Below are 17785 nucleotides of genomic sequence, written 5' to 3'. Positions count from 1 at the left end.
TTAATTAAATAAAGTTTTATACAATTGTTTGGGTTTCTTGCCTGTACCATCACGTTTGTAATGCACAGTAAATATCTATAAAATATGTTGTGTAAAGCATAGTTTCATGGATTTATTCAGTCCTATTGTTTTTATTTTTCCTATATTCTTTTGGTATCTATATTTACTGTTTTCTACAACTACAGCTCCCATCATGCTTTGGATGAAACTGGTGTGTATTGTTGCTATTCAGTCAGAAAGTTGGCTGTTTACACAGCAATCATGGACTTATAAACAACTATCTACCGAATTACTTTTGGCAAATTCTAAATTTGATTATTTGATTATTTTTATATGAATTTGAGGAGCTCTGAAATTACAACAAAATTAAATAAAGAAACCTTTTCAATGAAATTCTTCTGAAAATCAGCTGCTTATAAGCACTACTAACTAAACTAATATAACTGTCAAAGAACTTTGCCTCAGTTCTCCCTACAATCACAACCACATCTATCAATTCATTCTAGGAAGCTTCCAAGGGAAATTATAAGGAAATTACAGCTAAATAAAGCATGACATTCCTCAAAATGAAGGTCTAAATGTTGAAATCCTCTCCAGGCTGCAGAGAATGAAATTCAGCTGTAAAAATACTGAAAACTGATGAGAAAATAATCTGTCTTAAAATACTGGAATCTGCCTAAACATGTTTAACAAAGTTTTTGATTATACAGTAATAGTTGCTTAAACTCTGACCTTTCCAGAAAAGTAACACAAACACGTCCTCATTGTCACTAATGTTAACTTTTTAAAGCTCTTTTTTTACTTTTTACTACTTGTTTTGATTCCTGCAGTATGTGTACGACAACTCTGTAGGCTGGAAGTATATTTAAGGTGGAATTTTGTTGAAATAATTAATTTGGTCTTCTTCCATATTAGTTTTTTGTAGCTATGTAAAGATGTAAATACTGTGACTTACTTTTATTATATACATTCATTTCATATAACACACACATGTTCACTAAGAGAAACATCAATACTGTCACTGTCAATATCCCATTTAATAAATTATAGTGTTTGTGTTCGGTCAAGCTACATAAAAGTTACTCAAATTTATTTAACTATGATTCATCCAGGAATGTTTAAATTGAGAACAGATGCTCTTTTTTTTTTTTTTTTAAATATCCTGCCACACAATCAGCCGTAGAAGCTGCCCAGTAAAACCACAGTTTTGTCCTGTTGGTCAGCCAATGGTTCCACTGGAGCAGAGAGGGATTCAGTGCCTTGCTCATGGGTATCGTAATCGATGCTGATCATTTACTAACCACACCAGTGTGTTTCCAGCAGGTCTGCGGGTTTAAACCTGTTATTTTCTGGTTATAATGCTGCATTCATGTCATGTCACTGAACCACAGGCTGGAAAACAATAGTCACATCTTCATTGCAAAACGTTTTAAGAAGTTGGATGTGTTCTTTGGTCAATTCCATTCACACTAACAGAGCCAACTCAACTTAAAGAGAGTATTTTTTTATGGTTTATGGTCAAATTTTAAATTCCCAAATCTAAGATGTTTTTCCTTTCTAATATCCAAATACATGACACATGATACAGCTAAAGCCAGCTTCTGTAACTCTGTAACACCATCTGTGGGCAGTATTACTCACCATCATTGCTATGAGAGCACAGATGTAGCTCTGTTTCATGATGAAGTGGAAGATTTTGACCATCGCGCTGACTCCTCTTTTCTTTATCCCATCCTCTCCGTCCTCAGACTTCTCCACTCCTCCTTCCACTGCAGAGTCCTCCGGGGGCAAACACACCTCATACACACACTCATCCTTCTTCTCTGGTTGAACACAGAAACAAAACTCACTGTTACTAACAGTTATGGTACTTTGCGGCATTATTGAGGCAAGTAAAGCACAACTAGTTTTTGCACTTACATAAAGTTGGGGGCAATTGCAAGACACACATTTAAAAACAGAAATGTCAAAATCCAACAGCAGAGGCTAAACATTTTAAGTCTCCAAGTTCGAAATAAAATTACTCAAGTGAGTTATTTTCTCACATAAAGTTCCCTTAGACATTAAGCAGCTGTATTCACAGGCTGTCAAGAACCCCCCATGACTAGTAAATTGACCATGACATGTAAAATCAGTGAAGTGCCCCTTTAAGACAATTCTGTAAAAGTAAAAAGTAAAAGTACAAAGACAGTAAAAAAAAAGGTATTGTCTCATTGTGTCTATAGCAAACAAATTCAATGATTTGTGATGTAGTTCATTTAAAAAAATGCAAATATGTCAAAATACAATAAAAAGATTTGTTTCAACCTACAAAGAACCACATAACCCTTTAAGCTTAAACATTAAAAGAACAATAATATTAAAAGGTTTTCACATGGCAGCAGTGCTAGTTTTGGATGTAACCAGAGGCAAGGACTTCTTTCCCATACCTAAATTTAGGCAGCACGAAAGCAGCATAAACCTGCTTCTTTAACTTAACGTTACACCATCTGTAACCTCTGTGATTTTATTATTGTAAACAGTTTATTATTTTAAAGTCAGAGAGAGGAGGGTAGAGGGTTAACAGCTCACCTGTACCATCACTGGGTTGGTCCATTTTATACTGGGGGGTGGAGTACAAGTCCAGACAGACTGGTCCATTCTCAGTTGTGACAAAATCAAAGGACGTCCCGTTTGAAGTGGGTACCGCCTGTAGATCATCATCATAAATTACAAACACATTTCTGTAACTGAGGAATGGATTTGTTATGAGATCACACAACTGTAAAGCCTTCTGCCCCACAAACGCAAACAGGAGTAACTGCTTTTGTGTGATTAAATGATCTACTGGCTGGATATTGTACTTTTCCACCAGAAAAAGGAGATTACAGATGCAGCTTTTTGTTAGTTTCAGTTAGTTTGTTGGTTAGTTACTACACTCTGGCTTTGTGGGGCAGTACAGGGAGATTGTTCTACTTTTCACACTGCACATTCTTTAATTTAGTCGGCACAACCCGCCTTATAACCCTGAGCTAAAACACATTTCACAAGTTACTTTGATATTTACTCTACCTTTTTGTGATTAAGGAAATATCGGAATACAAGCTACAGGCTCACAGTCATTATAAGAAACATTTTGACCATTTTGATTAAGAAAATTGTGACTTTTTACTGTCTCTGAATGACTATTTAATCCTAATCCACAGTCAAATAAAATCCTATATCATACACCGATCAACCATAACAGTATGACCCCCTAGGCACCCTGGTGGTCATAATCTTTTATCCAGCCATATACACAACAAACCATGATGCACTGTGTGTTCTGACACCTTTCTATCAGGACCAGCACTTTTTCAGCAGTTTGAGCTTCAGTAGCTCGTCTGTTGAATCAGACCACACGGGCCAGCCTTCACTCCACACGTGCATCAATGAGCCTTGGCTGCACATGACCCTGTCTCTGGTTCACTGCTTTTCCTTCATTGGACCACTTTTGACACAGTCAATGGTACTGACCACTGCAGACCGGAAACACCCCACAAGAGCTGCAGGTTTGGAGATGCTCTGACTCAGTCGTCTTGCCATCACAATTTGGCCCTTGTTAAAGTTGCTAAAATCCTAATGCTGCCCATTTTTCCTGCTTCTAACACACATCAACTGTGGACAAAATGTTCACTTGCTGCCCAATATATCCCACCCACTGACAGGTACCATGATAACAAGATAATCAGTGTTATCCACTTCCCCTGTCATTGCTCATAATATTATGGCTGATTGGTGTATATGTATGTCAGTATTCACTAGATATGGTTCCTTCAGCTTTAAGAGCATTTCCCATACTCAAGCACAAACATTTTTTAATGTGAAACTCAGAAGCACTTGAGCACAGTGGCTGTATGATAACAGCTGTGCATGTGTAGTGCAGTATATACAGAATATATCTGGGCTGACAGGTGAGAAAAAGAGTTAAACTTGAACTTTCAAACAGTGGTTAAGGACAACTCTGTTCAATGAGGGTGCAGTGTGAAAAGCACTTTGCAGTGATTCCTTTTCTTGTAGCAAGACTGAGGGGTGAAGGAGAAGGGGGGAGTAAAATGCACAGATTTAATCCAGAGCAGCTCCCACCTCAGTTGTACTGATGCCATCCTGGGTGGAGAGGAGCTAGGAGGAGAAAAGAGCATACAAGGCACGGCGTGTTATCGATGTGCTGCTGAAGTCAAAGGCCTCCTTGTTCTTTATAGTCGCTGATAAGCAGGAACAAAGTCAAGCAGCACTACTCTGTAAATCGAGCCCATCACTCATCTGTGTCTGCACACCCTAAAAGCTTTTAAACCTCAGGAGGTGGCCGGTGGAGACAGACTACGGACCTTGATATAAGAACAAGGTCAGAAATGTGTGTGTATTTCCAGCTGAAATATTTCCAGGGATGAGTATATTACGAAGGTGAAAGCTCGGGGTAAAACATTAAAGATGTAAGCGTGTGAAAACAATCAACAACTACAGCTCGAGTTTACACTCTAACAAAGACTCAGTTTCCTGTTTATTTTCACCACTGCTGCACTGAAATACTACAGGATCCTTTCCCCTTCCGCTTTGTTATTGTTTTAAAGTTAAACTGAATCAAACGGCTCCAGGCCAACAGCAGTTATCAGTTGTAAGAATGTAACAAGGAAATGTGTTATTTGGGTTTTTAGCAGCAAAGCTTGTTGAAAGAAGTTATGCTCAAGAAATATATTATAAACAGATCTTCGTGATATGTTCAAGGCTGTTTGGATTTCTCACATATTTTCCCATATCCTAAAAAACACCACGTCTTAAGCATGTATTCATGTTTTGTTTTTTTTACAATGGGATCCTCTGTACATATGCTATGGTATGCTAACCTAAGGACAATTACTTCATGAGCTGTCCAGTAATCAATACATTGTTAGTCGTGTGTATTAACCCTGACATACGTTTTTCTCATCTGTGCCTTGGCGTGATTCCCACCACATCTGCCTCTTCCTGTTGGCTGAGTTATTTGTTCTGTTTCCGTCCAGATCTTCCTCCTCGCACATATCGCTGTCCTTGTCGTCCTGTGAAAACAAAGATGGATAGTTTGGATGATGTGAATCTTCACCACTGGACTTTGAACTCAGGCCACTATTGTGCGACAGAGATTATTCTCTAAAGAATCACAGTTTAAATCCGCCTCTACTGAACACAGTGTACGAGTGCAGTTTCTGAGGAGGAGTTAGATGAGATAATTATGTAGTGTTACTGTAAATTATCAGCATTTCCTTCCATTGATTTTCTGTATTCACAACAGAGTAATTTGTATCAGTGTCCAGTGCCAAATACCACAAAATACTGCACAATAACAGCACAAAAACTAATTTACTTGCAGGATTTTCAGCCTTTTGAAAATAAAATTCCACTTGTTTCCTGCAGCGCCGTAAAAAACAAGACTATCAAAAAATACTAAACAGGTTAAATTGAATAATATTATTGATAAATTACAGATAAATGCCTGATTGTCTGCATTAAAAATAAAATTTACTGAAGAATTTTACTTATATTAGTGTGGAATGGAAGAATTCTACTTTTAATTATTGGTCCTTAGCTCAGTTGTAGTCGTGTTTCTAGAGTTGGTTTTTAAATATTTTTTTCCTTAGAGATTAAACTTCACACTTGTCACACTTGTGGATTTAACACAATAGTTTGTTAATAAAACCAACATGAAGCCCAGACTGCAAATTATTTGCTCTATAGCTAAATAAGCTAAATAAGTCTCATTCCTTTGGATACTTTTCCAAAAATGAGATTGATTTATTCTGTTTTTTAACTGCACTGGTTGAATCAAGCATTAAATTAACTGAGAAATTAACAAAGCATCTGGATTTTTATTTTATTATTATAAGGTCCATCATCATAATTTAGGATCTTCACCATCAAACAAAACTGTCAGCTGCTGATTTATCTCGTAATCATGTTTTATTATTAGCCTTGTCTCAAGTGTACGAGTAGGTAAAACCACACACACACACACACTTCTCTGTAAAGAGATCAATAATGCATACAGTCCCGCAGGTTTACAGGGAGGTATTGACCCCTCTATAAAAACACTAATCTATAACTCCATTACAGGACAGAGGAGCTGAGCCTGGAGCTCTGAGGGAACGGGTTGAGATCAGGAGTGGTGGTCTTCATGACATTAAAGTCGACCTCTTCCCACATTGCGTGACATTTTATTGAGCTGCAGTGGTTCCACTTGAGTAATTGGGATTGAGTGTGTTTCACATAAAGGTGGAGTCCTCAATAATGATTAAATATTACTTGTGACCGTCAGTTATTTTTTATCAAAGAAACCTATGAAAACTTTTAATGATAGTGTTTTATCATTTGGGTGAACTGACCCTTTAAGTTCTGGTTTAGGTTTTGGTCATTCAGAGTAAAGAAAATTGACTTTTAATTAAAACCAGCTCATTAAGTCAATTAGTTAATCACCAAATCACAAACACACACTGTCGATCATTTGTACTCAATAAAACATAGATTCCCATTTGTTTTAAGGCTGATTTAAAAGGAAAGAATGTGAACCTTTTCTTTAATGTTTTGGTCCTCAGACTTTTATCCAGTAAAATCCACCATGATTAAGGCTTAAGGGACAAAACATATTTAATAAACTGCCACCACTGATTGACAGTGTGTGGGATTTTATGTTGTTTCATAGTCAGTGTTTGTCTCATGCACTTGTCACTAAGATTTTATATGAAAGACATTTAATTAAAATTATAAATGTCTTTTTAAGGACATTTTAGATATAGAGTGAGTTTAATTAGTAAACATTAGTATAATAACTACAAAAATGCATCATCTCTTCATCACATTTGGACTAGTGTTATCTGAGTTATTATGCAACAGTTACATGTTTTTTATTACCCCTATAGAGCACTGTAACGCTGCGTTGTCAAAATTAGACCGACAGTGTCTCAGATAACACCTGAGCTACGGCGGACATATCCAGCCAGCGATCGATCTTCCTGTAATCTTCCATCAATACCGTTTCTCTGATCACGAGGTCACCTGGCTGCCCATTTAATTCAATCTGTTTTCTATTTCAGTTCACTGTCTGGAATTTACTGAGGAGCCGCGTTGGAGGTGTTGTGTGCTGAATTCAACTAAACATCTTTGACACCCACCGACTGCTTGCATCCACCCAGTTTTACATTCATTGCTAAGTCCAGATTTCTCTCAGCAGGAGCTCGTTGAAGTTTAACAACACAAATAAAAAGTTAAACCACACACTGTTTGTGAGAGAGAAAGAAAGAAAGAAAGGAAGGTTATTTTATCTGGGGGTGATAATCTACAAACATTCACTGCATTTCACTTTTTTGTGTCTTTATTCATTTTAGCTGTGGTTTAACTTTTAATGTACTCGTTGTTTCACACATTAGTCATTTCTTGTCACTTAATTGTTTTGCTGCATCTACCAGATTCCCTGTGCACAACGCCCATAAAGTAGCTGTGAACTTCGTGCATTTAGCTAAAAACTGAAGAGAGCAATAGTGAAAGTTTAAAAGGATATTTTTGATTGCTGAAACATTTTCTCTTTCAAACTCCTGAAAATATATGTCGAACGTTGGCCATTTAGCTTTGGGAACAAAACAAATATCAACATAAAACATCATAAAACATCAAATATTTTAAAAAATGTACAAATCATCAGGTTTTAGGGTATTTTCTTTAGATTTTTACCCCTATTTTAAGATGTTTCACCTACATGAAATTATAATTAACCTATTTTGTTGTTTCATCTAATATAACTAACCTGTACGGCCAAATTTTTGACATATTTTATAATAAATGTCATATTGCGGTGACATAAAAAGGCTTATTCTCATGTGTTTTCATTGCATTTCTGTCTGCTGTCCTCACCGTCAGCTGGTCGATGGGTTCCTGCAGCCAGAGGCGGATGAGCGTGGCCAGGGTGTAGTAGAGAATCAGCAGCATGATGGGATTGACAAAGTGGTACCACTTACGCTCCGGGTGCACAGTGAGCTTCCATGTGTAGGAGCAGTGGCTCTGAATAATGGGGGAGATGCCAAATACACTGCAGAGACAGACAGACAGACAGGTATATGAGGACAGGAACAACGTTGTATATACACAGATACATAGATATTGACCACAAACAGAACTTAAAAGGTTGATAACTTTGAGGTCAGCATGTCATTCTGGTCTAAGGGTGTGAATACTAAGCAAGATCATCTAACTTTATACCCAGAAAACCATTGTTTGCATAATTTTTCATGCAAAAAGGTGAAATATGTGATGGTTCCAGGTTCTCAAATGTAATAAAAATGTGAACATAATTTGCTGCTTTTTTGGTCTTACATAATAGTAAACTAAATATTTTGGGGGTTTGGACTCTTGGTTGGAAAAAAGAAGACATTTTAAGAGGTAGAGAAGGAAATTGTGATGTATCACAGTTTTATGATGTTTTACAGACCAAATGATTAATAGATGAATTGAGTAAATAACTGGCAGAAGAATAAATCATAAAAATAACTGCTATGTAAACCTTTCTCTGTTTTTCTCCCACAGTTTTACTCTCTATCCTAACCAATAAAGCTGATTTAGACTTTGTACCTGACCAAGGAATCTAACCTTTGTTCATTTAATTCATCTCTCAACAACCATGAGAGGATGCAAAAAAATAAAGCTCAAATCTTTTGTGAACTGGCCTAAAGTCATAAATCAGTGGATTCGATTGTTTCTCGTTGAGATAAGTGTATTGTTGTCTAATCTATATCACGCTCAATTCAGCGTAGGAGGCCTTGAGTTCTCCATCTTTAAAACAAATGATCGATTCCAGAAACAAAGCCAGGATTGATGAGGTGAAGTAAACGATACAAAAGACTGAAGTAACTGCAGAGCTACACTGTTTGTGCTGGGCGGTCTATACACTATATACTATCTGTGAGTCCCAACCTGGTGCTAGGATGGTTAAAGAACCTTGTGTCTACACTGAGCTCAGAAGCTGTGATGGGGGGGGGGTCACAAGTAGATATTTCTTCATTCAAAGGCGTCACATGCTAAAAAGGCTGGAAACAAGCATCAAACAATTATCAGACCAGGGTTGAGTGAGCAGGCATCAGCAATAATACAGGTGTTGTACCGCATTATTGTGGTAAAAGAGGGGTCAGTCGATCTAAAGTCCAACTCTCACCTATAGTCACAACTTTGGGTAGTGACCGAAAGACTGAGATCATAGATACAAGTGGCCAAAATTAGTCTACTATTACTACTACTAGTAATTTATTAAGGCTCAGCCCTAAAATAGGAGGGAGCTCGAACATCGCTGACGCAGTAGATGCTCCTTTGTGTCAAAAGGAGACATCTCATAAGGGAGGTTTTCTGGCCACGTTTAACTGGTACCGGATAACCCAGACTAGAACCAAAATACACTGGAGAGATTATATATCTCATCAGGTTTGGGAATGCCTCAGGATCCCCCAGGAGGAGCTGGAGGAAGCTGATGAGGAAAGGGATGTCTGGACTACCTGATTTAGCTTGCTGCCACCACGACAAGCCCCCTGGATATGTGGCTGAAAGTCTAATTCTTTCTAAGTGTAAGTGTAATTCTTAGAAGCTCAATATATACCATAATGTATTACAATGGTCAAACTATGCTACACTGGAAATATCCATTGGGAAAGTTAAACAACTAAATAATATATAAAGTAAATGTCTGACTTTCAGCAAGATGTCATTTCTTCTAGGAAGAAGACAATCTCCCTCTACGCCCTAACCTTGGAATCTGAAAAATGCACTGAGGCTAAAAATCTTGTTTGTGCCACAAAGGATGCCATATGATTCACTCCTTTTCCTCTGAGCAGAATAAAGGTCATCTGCTCAACAGGAACTGCACTGACGTATTCCAGTGACAACCACACAGATTTAGATGCCTCCTGAGTCTTTTTCTTTCTGTGCCATGTGGAGGAGTGAACACCGCCCCCCCCTCTGACCCCATCACACTTCCTGCACGGTTTCTTGTTGCAGCTGGGGAAGGCCCACTGGTCACATGACTAGGGACTTCCATTGTAAGGAGGGGAGACAGGAAGTGGAGTGGAAGCCAGGCCTGTCAACAGTCTCACTCACCACCCAGCCGACAGCAAGGCCAAGTCACTGTCAACAAGAACAATTAGGGCAGGCACTAAGGTGGCCTATTGTCCAATGGGGGCTGCACGTATTTACGGCCGTAGGAGTTTCCCTCGGACCGGCTGAGAGTGTGCAGAGAGGAAACAGTTCAGATCAGAGGAGGACGAGTTACTTTTATCATCACATTGGGCCTCAGTTTCCACGCAGCAGCAGACAGAAATACCTCAGCGCTGTGGAAAGTCAACATGAATGCAATGTGGAGACGGCAGATGATGAAATAGTTGGCCTGTTCACGTGAAGATCTATCAAAGAAGAATCCGTGCCATCATTAACTTTCCAAATTTAGGACTTCAAATACACAAATAAAAAGGCTTCTTTCCAGAATGAGTGCACTGTTTGACAAAGTTACACCCACTCTCCCATATTTACAGCTGGAAACTAAATGAAGAAAGTTTACACAGTATTAGGAAGTAAGTATTGAAGTTTAGAATCATCTTCAGTGATATTTGGCTTTTTTGGTAATATTTATGTTACCAAGAAGTTTAGATCGATGGTTCCCAACCTTCTGTTGGTCTGAGGAGGTGACGTGTCCAAGGCCCAAAGAGGCAAAAACATAACCTTTTCCCAGATTTTAAGGATCTTTAGAGCTCTGAAGAGGTGAAAGTATCCAGAATTTTACTTCAAGGACTGCTAGAGTCCGGAAGAGGTGGAAGTATCCAGTATTTTACAAGTTTTAAATATTTGTAGAGGCCTGAAGAGGTAAAAGCACCAAGTACCAAGAAAAAAAGCAAACATTTTCTTATTCAAAATTATTAATCATTTGATTAACCCCCAGATTTATTTTAGGGCCCTCTGAGGGTCTTGACCACAAGGTTATAAACCACACACTTAAACTATATTACTCCTACTATACAGTTACTACAGCACACACAGTTTGAATAGACTATTATTGACCGTGCACATGGTGTAACACGGGGTCCATTCATTCTGATGAGTTTGTTTTCTAATGAGAAGCCCATCAATGCAGTGCTGTAATCACACCTTATCTTCCATCTGAACCAGGAGAGGAAAGAGGAGAACACAAGGTTTGTCCAAGGCAGTTTCAGCTATACATAGCTGTAAATAGCCTCGGTCCTGACACATAGCAGCACAGCTTTCAAATGAGAAACCGTGAGATCAATAAAACCCTGCAACACCAAGGGCACTAAGACAACAGCTACAGTGCTGGTCAGGTTTAAAAGACACCATTATCAAAGGACTCAGACGAGGTTAATGGAACTACTGAGAAGCAATGTTGTGTTTTGCATTTTTGTGAGACTTTGTTTAAATATTTTGTGTGAATTTTAAACTCTGTATTTGCTGTCTGACAGTTGGCAATGAATAAATAAATCTTACAGTTGTTGCCTCAGCACTCAGTTTTTTGTCCCATTTGGTTTCCTTAGCTGGCATTTCTCAAAACTGTCTTACAAGCTTTGAATAAAATATGGTGGAGAAGAAGGAATGCACTGTAAAATTAGTTTTTTATGTGAATGCAGAAGTTTTTTAATTATTTTATAATGGGCATCCTGGTAATTGAGTGGTTAAAGATGCATACTATGTAATTGGTTCAATTCACACCAGGAATCTTTAGTGAATGCCTCATTGCCTTATCTTCATGTCAGAATAAAAGCAAATGTCATTAAAAATAAATGTAATGATAATGTGAGAGGGGAAATGTACATCTTTGTATATTATTACAATTTCCTCATGAGCATACTATATATGTATTCTTATTCATTGTGTGTATTTATAAGAAGATTCAGACCAAAATAGAGATTAAATATTGTCTATTACAATAATATAAAATGAAAAGGATTATTACTGATATTTATAACTAATCTTTGCGCCATATTGTCTCAGTGAGACTTTCATGCCAAAATAAATAATAAAAAAATACATTTATCCGTAATAACAGGGAATTAATAAAGTGTTTCTCCTTTCCTGCTGTAGCAGATACTCACTGTTTTGTCAAACATCTAGGGCCTTGATGTGTAATGTTTTACTAATCAGTAAACAAACAGCTTTCTTTGAATTGCAGGTTGTCAGTCAAACACAATGAGCTCAGGGACTTGAGGTACTTTCTGCCACAGAGTCCGTATTCATTACAACAGTGACTAACGTATAATGGCAAGATGTGCAACAATGTGGCTTTACTCCAACCACAACGTTTCACCGCTGCAGCCACAGACAGCTGATTGTCTCCCTTCTCATGCATAATAAAACAACACTGCTTGTAGCGAAGAGCCTAAAAGCTCGGCTTCTGATATTGATGTGCTGTGAGTAGGAGTTTGATATATCTCTCCTCCAGCTGGGTTTGCCTTTTTTCCTTTGCCTTCTTGTTTGTAACAATAGTAAATATTTATTAACGTTTAAACAAACTTGCCTTGGGCGCAATAAATATTGTCAAGCCAAAGGAGCTCTAGCCGCTGAGCTCTGTCATCACGTCATGTATTTTCACATTATTAAGGAGCCAGACAGCATTAGTATGGGCGTTTGCTGTTTAACTAGAGAAATACCATCTCAGCAATTCATCAAATGGGCAGTAAATCTAATGCTGGTGAGTTTAACTTTCTCTAAATTGAGCCATCACTCACTGCTGTGTGGCAGACAGTTTGTTTTTTGTTCTTTGATTCATCTCCTTCTGTCAGCAGAACAGCAAGTATACCAACAAAAGTTTAAACTGAGAACATGATCCAAACCTACTGCATCCTAATAAGCAGAGATATTGATATTATTAATATTAACTATTAACTATCTATCTATTAAGTAGTGGGGTCTGACCGGGAGTAGCTGTCGCCTGGTGGAATGGACTCCTGGAAGAACTGGAACTGGTAGAGGTAGAGGACAACGATATGTCCAGCACTAAAAATGGCCATCAGGACACACATGCAGCTGAAGATGAGTGTGTCGAAGGTCCGGCAGAGGGACCACCAGGTGCACAGGAACAGAAAGATGAAGAAGTAAACAGCTGAGGTCAACGAGGGCAGCATGATGCCTACAAACACAAAAACAGAGGATACAAAATCAGAGGACTGTGGTTTAATTATCTGATCAGGATTATAATTATCAGCCCTTGTTTTGACCCAAATAGTCATCAAAACACTCTAAAGTTCAAACAACAGTTAAGAATAATTTCTAAATACTGTCTGACTCAGATTTGTTTGTTATCCATCGAGCTGGTTTTGCATGTTTTAGGCCGTTAACTACAATTCAAATATGCTTTGCACTACTGCACCCTGATTACAACCATTTATAAAAGCTTATCTGGGGTTCTGGACATCCCAGAGGTGATGCAACATAAATCTACAAGACTAGATTACGATGATAGGAAAGCAAAAAAACATGTGCTACTTAAAACTCTATCTGTAAACTGCAGTCATTCATCAAATCTTTGTATGTTTCTTATGTATTAGTGGATATTTTGACACCATAAAGCCTGTAAACAGCATTTAAACAGAACTAGACTTTTCAATAAAATCACTGACATATGCAAACAGCCAAGGTAGGAAGTAAAGAAGTACAAATACTTTGTTACTGTGCTAGTTTCTTCCAGTATCTAGATAGATAGATAATAGATAGATGATAGATAGATAGATAATAGATAGATAGATGATAGATAATAGATAGATAGATAGATAGATAGATAGATAGGATAGATAAGAATAGTACTTTATTTATCCCGAGGAAATTCAATTCAAGTATCAGTAGCATTACAAATAGAAAACTACATTAAACAATTAAGATAGCTTAAGATGAATTAAAAATAAAATAAAAGTAAAATATAAAATATTATTTTTATATATATAAATTAAGTGGCAAAAATAAACAGTGCAATGGAAGTAAACAGTGCAATGGCTGTCAAATAGAGGTAAAAAGAAATTGTCTATTGTCTATTATCTAGTCTCCCTGCCTTTACTGAGAGCTGTTGTCACAGTTTCCCCACCTGATGGCCAGGGGGACGAAGATTTTTGAGTCTGTTGGTGAGCTGGTTGGATAGCAGTTCTGCACTGACAACATCCACACTTTACTTTTATACTTTAATCCTACATGTTTACAAATATCTGGTAATTTCTACTCCTTAATCTTCAAAACAAGTTCCTTATTAGTTTTAAGCATAAATTGCCCTTCCCAACGTAAATACTGGTGCATATCAGATACATATACTTTTTTTCCTTTTATTTAATAATGTATGTATTTCTAACTGAGTAAAGAAATGTGTGTAGTTTATACTAACCTCTGGTAAACCATTGATGGCGTCAACGAAGTCACATTGTCCTTGTTTTAAGGAGTTACAAAGATTTGTGTGATTACAGTTTATGAGATAAAGTAAGTAATGTACTTCACTTCTGTAGCTGCAGCTGACTCTCATATTTTCAATGAAACTTTTTAAACATCAAGTACAGTAACTGTCTTTCTAAAGAAAATTGTTTCATAGGCACTGATATTTATTTTTTTGCTTTATCAGTCTGGTTGTTAGATAATCAATAAATCATCCAAATATTCAGATGCTTTGAGATGAAGATGCCAAGCTGCTCACCTGTCATGCCCAACAAGATGGTGACCACCACCTTCCCAGCAGTGGTGATCAAGTTCCCTATAATCTCCTTCAACTTGGACGCAAACTGCGCCACGTGCCTCAGGACTTTCCTCTTCATGCTCTCCTTCGCCTCTTCTTCTTCCTCCTCCTCCTCCTCCTCTTCCTCCTCCTCCTCGTCCAGCTCCTCGTCCTCCTCGGCTTCGTACCCCGCCTCGAAGTCCTCCTCCAGCAGGATGTTGTCCTCCAGGCTCAGCTTCTCCTCTTCTTCCTTGAAGATGGATTACAGTGACACATTTCAGTATTGAGTGATGAATGGTGCAGTGTGGAAGGTCAGAGCTCTCCATGGTGCTGAAAACTGTTTCCTGCAGGTAGCTGTTGCATAACAATCCCTGTGCAGACTCCAGCTGGGAGTGTGTGTTTGAGCACGCTTAGCATGTAACACGGCATATTTAAACATACGTATATGTGGTCTGTGTGGCTGCTTGAGACAGTCTAACGACCCTTGGCAGATGTTTTCCTCTGGAACCACATGCTGGCTTCAGATCTGATCCAGTCAGTTCTTCTTTGGCTCTAACCAACTATGTGTCCCTCTTTTCCCACAGCCTCAATGAAATAGAGACATAATAACAAGTGAGCTGTTCACTGCGGTTTATATAGAACACATAAGGCACTAGACAAAGAAAGTAGCAGGTGGTAACCCTGTTTCGAATCAAACAACAATCTCAGCTCAGATGGATCACTGACTGAAATAAAAGCCTGAACACAACGCAGGCTCTATAGATGAATTCCTGGTGTTTCTCCGTAATGGGAAGCGATGCCATCTGTGCCAGCATGAGCAGCACAGTCGAAGTGAAAGTGAATGTGGATTTAATTAACACTGAGTCATAAAGAGAAGGGAGGATTTGCCAGGGGATTGAGGCTATATTCCAAGTCATGAACACTCACAGGGAACTCTCTATTCAAACTCCTGTTCCTAACTTATGAAGCTTAGTGGACATTACGTACAGAGCAGGAGAAAAGACTGCCCACTCTGCTCTGAATCTGGGCATTTATGACTCCCAAAAGGTGGTTGCATACATTAAATGCCAGTGGACACACATAAATATCATCCATTACTAATATGAACATGAACAGAAATCTGAAAATAAGTTTGTTTAAAGATGTGTATGTACATTTGGATTTGTGGTCGTCTCACATGTTTGGAGAAAGTTACTCCAACCAAGTTGAGACATTTCCTCATCAAGGCATTTTTTCTTTTACTTCTTCAGTTTAGTTTTATGGATGTAAAGGTTTGGTTTAACACAGTTTTTAGATGTTCAGCCAAATACACACCCGAAACCACATCTTCACATTCTTCACTTGTCTACTTCAAATTAGGGAAACAATTAATCTGTTGGTGCAACGGCTCGCCAAACCTCTTTAAAACACAACACCCCCCTTCATCATTATTTCTTTTACTTGGCATCCTCCCTTTTGGCTTCTCTCCATTGCTTTCTCTGACGGTCACTATTCGCTATTGCTGTGCACCTGGAAAACAGCTGGAAACTGTGTTAAATTACCGCAAACCACCAACAGTGAGCTGTCACGTCACTAATCTTAGCCACAGCATAAAATTTTATTAATTTCATTATTGCTTTCTCCTGTTTCAACATGTGGCGAAATGTTACAATACAAAAACATCTTGCATTCAACTGTCAGTTTAGTTTACTATCTTGTGAACTAAAATCTAATTTACTAAAGTAATTTATCAAGAAATCATAAAAAATGGTTCTAAAAAATTGTAGTTTTTGCTGCTTTTCTCTGATTTATTTAAGTCAGACACAGTTTTCAGGACATCGCATGTCACCACAAATGAAACCCACTTGTTCCTCTGCATCAAAGTCAGCGTTGTACTGGGCCATGTCCTCAGGCGGCCTCCTCTGGACCAAACTGCGGCACAGCAGCCAGATGGCCAGGCCGACCACGAACATGCCGATGTCAGGGATGAACACTCGAATGCCATTGCCTGCATCTGCACCAATCACGCTGGGGACAAACAGAAAACAGAAGATATACGCTGACAGAAAGCAGACTCTCGTTTCCTGAGAGATGGACGAATCCCAGCCTCTCCCCAAAATTGTGATTTGGCGCAATCTCGCAGGCTCGGATCACAACCAAATAATGGAAAATGGGAGAGAGTACGACAAATCTAACTGTCCATGAACGATCACTGCTAATATAAAACAGTTTTTCTAAGAAATCTAAGGACTTGGTTGCTCCTTTAGTTCACTGTCGTGTGTTTGGATCTGGCCTGAGATATTTGTCACATATCACCTCCATCTGTCTCTCCGAACGGTCTCTGGCTGTTAAAAAAAATGGTTTTAACTTTTAAAATATATGTTTTATGTAATCGTATGAAGGGATAATGTTGTAGCAATTATATCTTTCAGAAAACACTACCTGTTCACATGAATGCATGGGAATCTGGAATCTTTTCCATGACTCAACTGTTCTTTTAATATGTGTTCTGTTGAATGCTTCAGCTTTTATATGGAGTACCACCCACTTTAATGAAATCAGGCTTGCCGGTTTTAAATGTATTGCTGTTAACAAGTGAGTGAAATTCCATTCAAACAAAAAGGCCATGAGAGAGTGCGGTATTTTTCTTTAACTGAGCTGTGAAAAACATGTTTACTCCCTTGAAAATTGCATCCTTTGTTCATAATAAGGTAGTGTGAACAATAAGCCCTCTTTTTCCTCATTAAACTGCATGAAATAAAGGATTCAAACGACTTTAGATATTTCCGATAATGTGTTACTTAAGGGCTGTGAAGATGACACTATGTGAAGTCTCTTCACACTAAACACTGTGTGCAGAGTATAATCATTTATAAATAATATTTATCCCAGTTCTGGTCTACACCGTGTGTGCTTTTCATTAATCCACTGAAATATGACATTGTTTGAAGTGTTGTGGTTATATCGCAGTCAGCAAACAAAGCTTTTGTAACATTTGTTATTTGATTAGTCTGCTCACCTTAACTAAATACCAAAAGGGTTGTTCAAACAGGAAGCTAAACAGTGGCGAACGACTGTTACCATGACAGC

At 38.1% G+C, this 17785-nt stretch overlaps 1 protein-coding gene across 1 annotated transcript in view; it reads right to left on the bottom strand.

Annotated features, from left to right (window-relative positions):
* The window catches only part of LOC118335106 (piezo-type mechanosensitive ion channel component 2), a gene marked incomplete in the record, with an annotated part of 85983 nt that overhangs the window by 43873 nt on the left and 24325 nt on the right, over window positions 1–17785 (bottom strand). Inside the window, 7 exon segments of the mRNA XM_035671306.1 lie at window positions 1642–1823; window positions 2572–2689; window positions 4935–5054; window positions 7897–8071; window positions 12943–13156; window positions 14699–14966; window positions 16561–16723. Coding sequence (XP_035527199.1) covers window positions 1642–1823; window positions 2572–2689; window positions 4935–5054; window positions 7897–8071; window positions 12943–13156; window positions 14699–14966; window positions 16561–16723 — 1240 coding nt within the window.

The sequence above is a fragment of the Morone saxatilis genome, unplaced genomic scaffold, assembly GCF_004916995.1.
Source record: "Morone saxatilis isolate NCDOM2014 unplaced genomic scaffold, NCSU_SB_2.0 Contig23, whole genome shotgun sequence".
NCBI classification, from domain to species: Eukaryota; Metazoa; Chordata; class Actinopteri; family Moronidae; genus Morone; species Morone saxatilis.
Note: the sequence above shows the minus strand (reverse complement) of the source record. Positions and strands in the feature narration are given on the sequence as shown.